Here is an 11,342-nt window from a genome sequence, read left to right on the forward strand (position 1 = left end):
TTCTGACCATGTCTTCTGACTCAGAGGTAAGCGCCCAATGAATTCAATGGGGCTTAATCGGCTCAGGTCCGTGGAGTTAGGAACATTCGAATACCGGTACGCTGCAGTAACCATCACTTTGTTAAATAGCTCTTGATTTAGAAAAGGGAAAAAAATAGGTTGGTAATGGAAGGGCGTTGAAAGCTACCTGTATTTCCTTTTGTGGCTGTGGACGGTTTCCCACCGGAATCAATAAAAAATCTATACAAAACACAGCTCGGGTACCAGCCACAGAAAACGGCCACCTGAACCGCTCCCTCCAATCCTCTCCCTAACAACCCGAAACAGATGCTGCGCGCGTGTTCCCGTTTTAGAGCTCTACACCGCTCTACCCTTTTTCTATCTCTACGTGCTCACTGTTTCCCAGCCGGACAAGTATACTCGACAGACTTCTGGACTGAACTATCTGACATCCTTAAGAGGGATAAACGGAGGGTAGTGGAGTTTGTGAAAAAGAGGGCTATGGGCTCTTCCACGGAATGTTTTTCTGTTCGCGGCAAGGCTCTTCGAAAGAGTGGTGGCCGGGTGTGCGGAGACCTAACCCAACCCCAGGGTTATGACGAAGCTTAATAGCCTTTTTATCTCCCACCCACCACATATTCTAAGGGATGGTAGCGTCTGAGACGCGCTTTGTTTGGCGGTTAGTTCAGATCTAATGCCTGGTCGGAGGAGCTCGAGCTCGGGCGGTTTTCGCTGCGGCGCAAGGGGTACGTTGCCGCGCTTACGTCAGCCTCGGGGCGGTGGGGCCAGGGGAGAGTTGCCGGGAGTCGCTGCTGAAGGTGCTTTGGACAACGGGGGCCCCTGTTGCCTTTGGCGAGAGTGCCTCTGAGCATGTGCCGTTCCCTGTCGCCTAGCCCTCCCCACCCTTCGTAGTCGCGGCGGGTCTCCATGCCAAATGGCCCCACAGCTGAGGCGCCTGCTTCGCCGGGGTCGGCCTGTGTGAGACGTTCTTGCCCCTGCCCTGAGGGAAATTCTTGCCCCTGCAGGGGAGGGAGCTTCCGTGCTGGCCTCCCCGGCGGCAAAGCGGAGCTTCTCCAGGGTCGGGCGGCGGGGCCTCTTGCCTTTCTGCCGCCTGAGAGGACCGCTTCATCCAGCCTCAAGAGACTCCCTCAAAGTTGATGGCAGGGACGGTGAGGTTAGTCCAGGCATCCCCAAACTGCGGCCCTCCATATTTTTTGGCCTACAACTCCCATGATCCCTAGCTAAGAGGACCAGTGGTCAGGGATGATGGGAATTGTAGTCCAAAACATCTGGAGAGCCGAAGTTTGGGGATGCCTGGGTTAGTCAGTGTAATGCCGTGATAGCAAAGCACCGCATAAGATAAACCCTTCGGGATGAAAACACTGGTGAAGCCTGGTACTCTTAATAGGGCTTCCATTTGGTGGTCATAAAAGAAGCCCACCTCTGCCCCCCATTAGACGTATGTGTGTGCATACGTTGAAAAGCACATTTTGCTCTCTCCTCTGCCCTGTATTTCTACCTTCATGATACTTTAGAGAAAAGAACAAAAGAAAAAAAAGGACAAATTTGCAAAGACTGACAAGAAAGAAATGTACTTGGCCTGTGTGGTTTGGTATTTTAGACTATCAGATCACAGCACTGTATTTTATGCCACCGCCCCACAGAATATATACAGTGATCTTGAGGAGATTCAGGACATCTTACATTTGGTTCAGGCACTCTAACTGCATATTATAAACTTCTGGAATAGTTAAGTTGAATCTCATTCTTGCTTCTGACAACTAAGATGAGCTAGCTACATGGATTGTACCCAAAAATTCAAATTCACTTACTTCAAATTAATTTCTTCATTAAGATATTAAGAGATGAACAATTAAAATCATGCCAACCTTAAAAAGCTTTTAGGGGTGATTACCAGAATGTCTGATAAGAAAGCCAATGAATAAATGTTACTTTTTCCACTTAAGTTTGATTTTTTTTTAAAAAATATAATTTTTATTAAGTTTGAAAATTTAACCTTAATTTCAATTGCATTAAAAAAAATTTTTTTGGGGGGGAGGTGGAACCCATTACTTACCAAACTGCTGTTTTCATTCTCTTTTCTATAGGAGACCTGGGGTGTGAAAAATGAATAATAATGATATTAAGATTTATGAAAATGAAATCCAGTCTTTGGAAGAAGAAATTAAGATGTTAACAGAAGAATATGAATGTAGTCTACATGGATCTTTTGCTTATTCTGATGGGGAGATAATGAAAGCTATGTATGTAAATCTATCTATCTATCTATCAAATTAGCCCAATCCATGTTTATTCATATGTAAAGCCAACTGTTCTCGAAGCTACAATGTCCTCAAAGTTACAAACAGTGTTCTCGAAGCTACAAACATGAGTTTGACCAAACTGCGGGAGGCAGTGGAAGACAGGAGTGCCTGGCGTGCTATGGTCCATGGGGTCACGAAGAGTCGGACACGACTAAACAACAAACAACAACAAAGCCAACTGAGTAATGTGCAGTTTGGGACTGATCCCTGAAGGGTCCTGAGTTTGGTTTGGACAGTAATGTAGAAAATTGTCTATCCTATATGTAGGCAATGTAAAACTGAACTTTTTTCTTTTACTCAAATGTAAAAGGCCATCTGTTACAGATATCTTAGTGGCAGCCAGTACATGCAATGATTACGGTAGGAAGCTAGTGCTTTGAAACTGGAAATGAGCTTTTGTTACAACAGTAGATGTGCTTTCACATGGTATTAGTTAGAAAAGGGAAATAAATATTAACAACAGTGTAAAGAACAGGTGGGCGTGATTACTGTTGTCTACAACCTGCCTAATTATCATATTTGTTAGATTTAAAACTAAAATGATCAATTTGCTCATTTTAAACATAATGATCTTGGTTCATGGCTTATTACAACAAGAACAACTTGTGTTCCTATAGGCTTCCTCTTCCCCTCATGCATTTAGCTTTGGCACTGATAGTTTCTTAAGCCACTGTTTCTTGTGACTTCCCAGATGAGAAATACATTAGTTTAAGGACTCACAAAAAAACAGAATATGAAACCAGGATACAGTATTCTGATTTGTTGGAAGCCCTAGATTTAATCTAGAATGCCGGTGCCAAAGCCAAACTTGCAAGGAGAGGAAGAGAGAAGGGAGTGTCTGGATAACACAGTTCATTATTAATTGAATAAAATATGGCTTATTAGACCAGGTTTATTAAGTTTGAGCCAGTCCAGCACAATGTACGTTTACTGCCATGTAAAACAATCCTAGGGAGATGTGTATTGAAATACTTTACACAAAAAACTAGGCTATTTGCCAATATGTCAATCCTGGAAGTAGGCTTCTCATTTTCTTGCTGACAGCTGAAGTTTTTTCTATCAGGAAATCATTTAAAGGAAAATCTCAAGAAGACTTAAGGCACTATGAATTTTCTCCAGACTTAAAAACTCAGCTTGACTTCTTAGAGTCTGATCTCTTCTTCATGATGAAATTTACAGGCATTTGCTTCACACATTGTTCTAGAAAACCTGTGGAGAAAAGTACCGGCAAGTATTTTGACTCTTTATGCCTCACCCATTCTTAATTTCTATAAGCTTCTGTCATATGTCATACCTTATCATATTTGAAGAGATCCTACATCTGGGGTTTTTATGAGTGACCTGTTGTCCCAATCCTCAAGTTGTATTTTCCATTTTCTGTATACAGTCTTTAATTCTGCATACCGGTAAGATGTATTGGGACTGCATATCCTCATGATGGGACCCAGGTGGCGCTGTGGTTAAACCACTGAGCCTAGGGCTTGCTGATCAGAAGGTCGGCGGTTCGAAGCCCTGTGACGGGATGAGCTCCCGTTGCTTGGTCCCAGCTCCTGCCAACCTAGCAGTTCGAAAGCACGTCAAAATGCAAGTAGATAAATAGGAACCGCTACAGCGGGAAGGTAAACAGCATTTCCATGTGCTGCTCTGGTTTGCCAGAAGCAGCTTTGTCATGCTGGCCACATGACCTGGAAGCTGTACGCTGGCTCCCTCGGCCAATAATGCGAGATGAGCGCCGCAACCCCAGAGTCAGTCACGACTGGACCTAATGGTCAGGGGTCCCTTTACCTTTACCTTTATCCTCATGATAGCAGATAGGTGGAGGTATGGAAATGAGTGAAAGTTTTCAGAGGAGATGAAGAGGGCTAGTTAAATGAAAGCCCCCCCCCCTTTTCTGGTTTTCCTTACGTATTTTATAATCTGGGGATACTGGTCAGCCAACACTCTGGTTATACGGGTGGAGCTGACTAATGCCAGATCTGCCCAGAATACAACATCTATCACCAAGCTGACTTGGTATGTATAACAGACTTGGACAGATGAGCTTGATCAAGCTTGAGCTTGACAGCTTGGACAGATTTGCTAACCCAGGTGTGTTCACCTGTGTTTGGTGCAACATCATTCCATTTCAGAGAGATGAATGGTGGGGAGGGGTTCACCATAGTCTATAAAAATTTCATCCCCTTTTCTAGGAGGAGACTGGTGTGCATTGTCTGGGTTCAAGGGATTGTATGTGTTGTTGGGCCAGAGAGAGAGAGAGATCAGAGATGTTATTAATGTACTGTTCATCCCATTGTACTACAATCTCCCTGACCAAGCCGGTGGGAGTAGTCTCGAAAATTATGTTGAATAGCTTCTTCAAAACTTGGTCATTGGGGACTTCAGTATTCATACTAAGGCTGCCCCAGGCAGCTGGGCTCTGGACATCATGGCCTCCATGATAATGACAGGGCTGTCTCAGTACACTGTTGGCCCAGTACATGTGGCTGGACATAACCTTGACTTGATCTTAGCCAGGGGTCCCCAAACAAAGGCCCGGGGGCCAGATGCGGCCCAATCGCCTTCTCAATCCGGCCTGTGGAAGGTCCGGGAATCAGCATGTTTTTACATGAATAGTATGTGTCCTTTTATTTAAAATGCATCTCTGAGTTATTTGTGGGGCCTGCCTGGTGTTTTTACATGAGTAGAATGTGTCCTTTTATTTAAAATGCATCTCTGGGTTATTTGTGGGGCATAGGAATTCGTTCTTTTTTAAAAAAATACAGTCCTGCCCCCCCCCCCAAGACCATAGCTGCCAAGTTTTCACTTTTCTTGCGAGGAAGCCTATTCAGCATAAGGGAAAATCCCTGTAAAAAAGGGATAACTTGGCAGCTATGCCCAAGACAGTGGACCGGCCCCCTGCTGAAAAAGTTTGCTGACCCCTGATCTTAGCCATTTCATTGATTGGGGAACTCACTGTGAGTCCGTTGTCAGTACAGATTGTTCCTTGGTGTGGTTTGGAATGAATGTGCCTACTTCACTCTATAAGGGTCCTCTAAATGTTTTCTGGTCTCCCAGCTCCCATCATCCCCAGCCAGTATAGTCAGGGAAGATGGCAGTTCAGAATAAGCAACACCTGGAGGGTACACAAGTTCCTCTAGCACAGCTCCATACAATTGTAATCATGAACTGGTTGGTAGAATAAATATTTTATGTTAAATATGGCTAATTTTAATGTTATTACTTACTTTTAAAATGAATTAAACAGATATCAGTACCTTAAATAAAGGTCTCTTTTTGTCTACTTTGTGGTAGGTGGAACTAGAACTACACATAAATACAGGCTATCAGGAAATTGCCATTCAGTGTCCTTTCAGTTGGAATTTCAACTCATGGAAGAAAATCAGGCAAAAGAAGAAGACGTTCATATCAAACAGGTATATATTAGGAAGTCTGATTTTTCTTTGGCAACCATCTACCTCTATAGGATTGCAGCATTTTTCATCTTTTCATAATGGCATAGTCATCAGCATCAAAATATAAATTACTATAGATTTGCCATTTGTATTTTTTATTGAAAAATTGTTTCCCCTTTAGAAAGACATAAGTACACCAGTGTTTCATAAACTAGCACTGAAATTCAGACTTTTATTTTGTAACGTAGATCTAAGGTCTGTCATACTCACCTTGTTCACATATCCCAGTAGCACTGAGATAATGTCTCACTGTGAGCATGCAAATGGCTTCTGCTTCAACTCCCCACGCCCCGCATGAGTGGGAATTTCAAACCATGATTTCTGGCTGATTTTGGGCTGAATTTAGATATAACACTAAACCAAGGATTGCTGTTTACTGTTTCTGCTCCTGCTAGGGGAGCTGAATCGGAAGCCATCTGCTCATTCATGGTAAACTATTAACTATGGTTGATTGTGATGCATGAACAAGGTGAGTATTGCAGATTATGTATTCTTCTGCTCTGAAATATACTATAAAGCTATATAGTATAAGAAATAGTCATTAAAACAGGAGCATCTGCTTATGTGACATCCTAGGTTTCTGATAGAGAAACACCAAATTGTAATTTACCTAGCAACCATGGTTATTTTTTACACTTATAATTTAAATACAGCACAAAATAGCACTTTCCTGTAATTTATCTCTGCAACTGTAGCTGTGATAATCCTGCTTGGAATTGCTTAGTAGTCTGTCATGTGGAGCATTTGCCTTACAACAAATGTCTTCCCTCAGTGGGGCAGTTTAATTGTAATGCTGGTGCTTTTTAAACTTTGGTTAGGTAATCAATGCTAGGCTGTGGAGTAACATGCTTCCTCTAGAGTGAAATTATCTCCTACATTTAATTGTACTTAAGAGATACATTAATGCTTATTATTATTAAGATTAGAAAGTGTACCCACTTAACCTAGATTTGTTAACCGATTCCAGACTCTAATCTCAAATCCTGATTAAAGAAGGAAACTGGCTAATCTTACATTGGCATGAAGGTAAAATTTATTCCAGGGTGGCCAAGATGATCAAGGGTCTGGAAACCAAGCCTTATGAGGAATGGTTGAGGGAACTGGGTGTGTTTAGCCTGGTAAAGAGGAGATATGATAGCCAAATATCTAAAGGGTTGTCACACAGAGGATGGAGCAAGCTTGCTTTCTCCTGCTCCAGAGGGTTGAATTCAAACCAATGGATTCAAGTTACAGGAAATAAGATTTCAACTAAACATCAGGAAGAACTTTCTGATGGCATAGCTGTTCAACAGTGGAACTGATGGCATAGCTGTTCAACAGTGGAACAAAACCTCCCTCCCCCGAAGGTGGTGGACTCTCCTTCCTTGAAGGTTTTAAAGCAGAGATTGGATGGCTATCTGTCATGGATGCTTTAACTAAGATTCCTGCATTGCAGGAGGTTGAACTTGATGTCCCTCGTAGTCCCTTCTAACTCTACAATTCTAAAAATTTCCAAAAGACTTGAAAAATAAAAAAATCTTCACTTTGTGCTAAAAAGATCACAATGTAAGCAGAAGATGTACCTTCTGGGAGGGCATTCAGCTATGACTAAATATCCACCTGTAGATCTTTTGTACAGTGGAATTGTATGATAATACTGTCTGTAGCTTTAGGTTGTCTGCTGAAATGAAGTAATTTTCTGTGAAAATTAAAAGACCAGAAATTGTTCACATGATGTCCATTATAAGTGGCAAACTGCCATTTGCAGCATGGTTGAGTTGATGTAATCTGTTGGTGTTTCCCTAAGACTTTTCCATGGTAATTCCATGAATTACTATTTGTGTCTTGCCAGCATCAGAGAACGAAGGAAAGTAAAAACAAGTAAAAGGTTTTCCTTAAGTAAAATGAAAGGGGGTAGGAGTGCAGCAAAGTGAAGGGAGTGAAAATGGTTGACTGTTTGCATGTTGCTGTTACACGTGTGTTTGACATCCCTGGAAACCAGCTGTATGTGTGTTTTAGTGTGTTCTCCACATGTTGTGGAAACAATAGCCTGAAACAAAAGGTCAAATAAAAAACACCAAACCTTTAGTTTTTAAAGTATGTGATATCTAAGCTCATCTAAAGAATCTTGCTCAAGTGTTTTAGGATAATCAGTTCTAGAACATTGTAGTATCTCATGACCATCATGGCTAGCAGCTCTCGATAGCCTTATCTATGGGTAGGCAAACTAAGGCCTGCGAGCTGGATCAGGCCCGCTGACGGTCCGGGAATCACCACATGGATCGCCAGCGCACGTGTTCTTTCCCTCTCCCTCACACGGTGGCGGCACCTCCTCCCCCCCTTCTCCTGGCTTCTCTTCTCCCCGCCCTGCCTAGAGGAGGAAGGGACCTGGGTTTTGTTGGTGCCAGCAGAAGCAGCACTTGAGCCGTCGCCATTTTAAGCAGCCCCTCTCCAGAGCCCTTTCGTGTGCCGCTCATTATCCCCCCCTGCCGCCAGCCCCTGCCGCTCTCAAGACACAGGTAAGCAGCCACCGGGGCTCATGGTGCTCTTGCATCATCCCCCCCTCAAAATATAGTCTGCCCCCCACAAGGTCTGAGGGAAAGTGGACCAGCCCCCTGCTGACAAAGTTTGCTGACCCCTGGCCTTATCCTTTCTGAATTTGTCTAATAAGCTTTTAAAGTCATGGTGGCTATCACGATTTACATTCAAAAAGTGGAGTTGCTTAATGAACAGAACAGACCCCACTCCCACAGTTATCCCATGGAACTTGCCCATAGTGAGATAGATGAGATTCTGGAGACATGGAGATTGTGAATCTTAGTGTGCAAGGAGATCCACTTCATATGATCTATATTTTTTGCATTTTTTTTTACTCTTTGTAATGCTTGAAATTAAACCCAGAACTGTCTGCATGCAATGCAGATGCTCAACCACTGAGCTGTGGCCCTTCCCTGCTTCCTCACTTTTGATGCATACCTCAGTGCTGATCATTTTGCCTACTATGGGATAGAAATTCCTTTGCACAAGTTATTTACAACACTGCTGAGTGTTGCAGAGAAGGCAACAAAACCTTAGAAGAATAATGACAATATTCCATAGGTACATTTATTTTCAGATACTTACTATGATTAAATAGAAGCATCACATTTGAATAATACCATAACACCACCACCACCATAAATCAATACCTCAATACCAAAATGATTCCCAATTTTAGGTTCTACCAGAGATGTCTTTCTTTTAGAATAGTACAATCATATTGTACCATAATAGTGTCTCCTGTCTTACCCTTGGAGCAGGCATGTCAAACCTGCGGCCCTCCAGATGTTTTGGACTACAATTCCCATCTTCCCCAACCACTGCTAGCTAGGGATCATGGGAGTTGTAGGCCAAAACATCTGGAGGGCCGCAGGTTTGACATGCCTGCCTTGGAGGAAAGGTGAGATATAAGTGTGTGTGTGTGTGTGTGTGTGTGAGAGAGAGAGAGAGAGAGAGAGAGAGAGAGAGAGAGAGAGAGACCTGCTTCTGGTTCCATGGGATTGATCTCTTCCTCACTACAGGAGGCATATGTAAGTCAGTATTTTTTTAACTTGTTCATTTATCTCCTAAAATGTCCATTTCAGTTATTCTATATTTCTAAGAATGGACTTGTGGTAGCTCATGAATGCTTTGCACTGCTTTGGGGATATAAATCTAAAATAAAATTGCTTTTCCTCAACAACTAGGACATTGCATTTGTCATTTTCTCTTTCAACCACAAGATGGCACCTGGATATAAATATGTAACTTCAGCTTCTGAAGATTTTAGTTTGCCTAAAATATTTCACCCTTGCTAAGTTTTGCTCTTCAGAGTGCACATGGAAGCTTTTCAGACAGCAGTTGTTTACTTCTGTGGTAATGTTAACTTGAATACTGGTTTTGTATTGGTAGATAGCAAGCTACTGTTGTTCCTTTGTCTCAGTGTATGCACTTTGCATTCAGAAGGCCCCAGATTCAACTTCTGACAGGAATGGAAAGCCCCCCCCCCCCATCTGAAACCCTGAAGAGCTGCTGCCAGTCAGAGTATACCGAACCAGTGGAACAGTAGTCTGACTCAGTATAGGGCTGCTTCCTATGTTTCTAAAAGCAGTGGCTGTTCCATGGTTCTTCACAAAATAGTCAAAGCAGATCAAAAATTCTCCCCATCTATTATTTCTACTTGGAAGGATACATTCTAGCCCTGAGCCAAAAATGCCATCTCTTAAAAGCATCCCAGAGGAAACAGCAGTAATCATTGCCAGATCTTCCAATAGTAGTTTAACACTTGTCCAATGCACTCTCTACAGTGGTAGAAGGGTAAGCCAGCAGTATAGTGCAAGTTTGACACCTTCTGTATTACTACAGAAGTAGAAAACCCCATTCTTGGCCTCCTTGGCATCAGCAGCATGTCTGACTCATGTGCCTTCAGATCTTAGTTTTCCCTGTTTGTTGAAGAGAATTTGGAATAGCCTTAACTCATGCAGAGATCAACATAGGACATCCAAATTTGTGCCAAATTGCAGTTTCTCTTAATGATCACCTTTCTTTGATTTATTATGTACTATATATAGAAAAATTATTGTAATTTGATAATATTTTAGTCCTATATTTGAGTATTTTCTAGTACTTATTTTATCTATTAATAAAACATTTTCTTTTTTCTGAACCAGTGTAACAAAAATGTTTCAGCTGTTGTTACGGACCTTAGCATTGTGATAGAATCAGACAAATATTTGGATTTAAGCAAGCTTGTATCAAGGTAAGACTTCTACTAATATATAGAGGAATATCTTTCTTTGCTTTGGACAATGTCAGTTACATACTACACATAGTATGTTCCAAGTCCCACTGAGTTCAGTGAGACATTAACTATGTGGTAATGTCAGGCAATGAATCCTTTTTATCCCAAGGGTTAACTTTTATTCCCTTGAGGGTAATTTTCCAGGGGCCATATGTCAGTTGTTGGTGGGGCCAGCATCAACAGATGTGGCTTATAGTTTAGCAGACTACATTCCAGTGGTGTGTCTATACACTTACCCATTCAGGAAACAAAAAGGAACTATCACAATCAAAGGACCCATTCCAGTCAGGCAAAAGCATTTCACACTGGGCAGCTGGGCAGGTGACTGACTTGGCCTGGGGAGAGGATGGAGTCCTGAGGGTGGGATAGGGAGGGCTACATTCAGCCCCTGGGCTTGATGTCCCTCACCCACATGTGGTATAGAATTGCTATCTTAATTAAATTGCTGGCATATATGGTTATACAAGATAATACAGCTTTTATGTTTGAGAATGAACTACCTTATTCTAAATGTGCACCAATCTGGGATTTGGGAGTCACTCACCCGCAGTGTCTCTGCCTTAGGTTCAGCTTCAGTCTATCAGCCCTTGTCCAGCCCACCACTGCTGCCAGGCAGCTTGTGCCCAGCTGCTCCTGACTCAGTTTTAATGGAGAAACGGTCTTGATGGCATCAGCACAGTGATGACATTGTACCCCAGACTTCCCAGTTCCTGCTCCCAATGGCTTCATACTGATGCTAAACAACCCTGGAGATTTTTAAGAGTGCTT

General features: G+C 42.5%; 1 protein-coding gene across 2 annotated transcripts in view; it reads left to right on the plus strand.

Annotated features, from left to right (window-relative positions):
* Positions 1–135: 135 nt before the first annotated feature.
* CENPP (centromere protein P) overlaps positions 136–11,342 on the plus strand; it is a 165,746-nt gene continuing 154,539 nt past the window's right edge. For both annotated transcript variants that reach the window (XM_035106202.2, XM_035106203.2), the window contains exons 1-5: positions 136–746; positions 2,109–2,264; positions 3,388–3,551; positions 5,616–5,737; positions 10,444–10,532. In XM_035106202.2, the coding sequence (XP_034962093.1) occupies positions 2,128–2,264; positions 3,388–3,551; positions 5,616–5,737; positions 10,444–10,532 (512 nt within the window). In that variant the 5' untranslated portion in view covers positions 136–746; positions 2,109–2,127. The remainder of the gene's footprint in view (positions 747–2,108; positions 2,265–3,387; positions 3,552–5,615; positions 5,738–10,443; positions 10,533–11,342) is intronic.

This window comes from Zootoca vivipara, chromosome 2 (genome assembly GCF_963506605.1).
Source record: "Zootoca vivipara chromosome 2, rZooViv1.1, whole genome shotgun sequence".
Taxonomy (NCBI): Eukaryota; Metazoa; Chordata; class Lepidosauria; order Squamata; family Lacertidae; genus Zootoca; species Zootoca vivipara.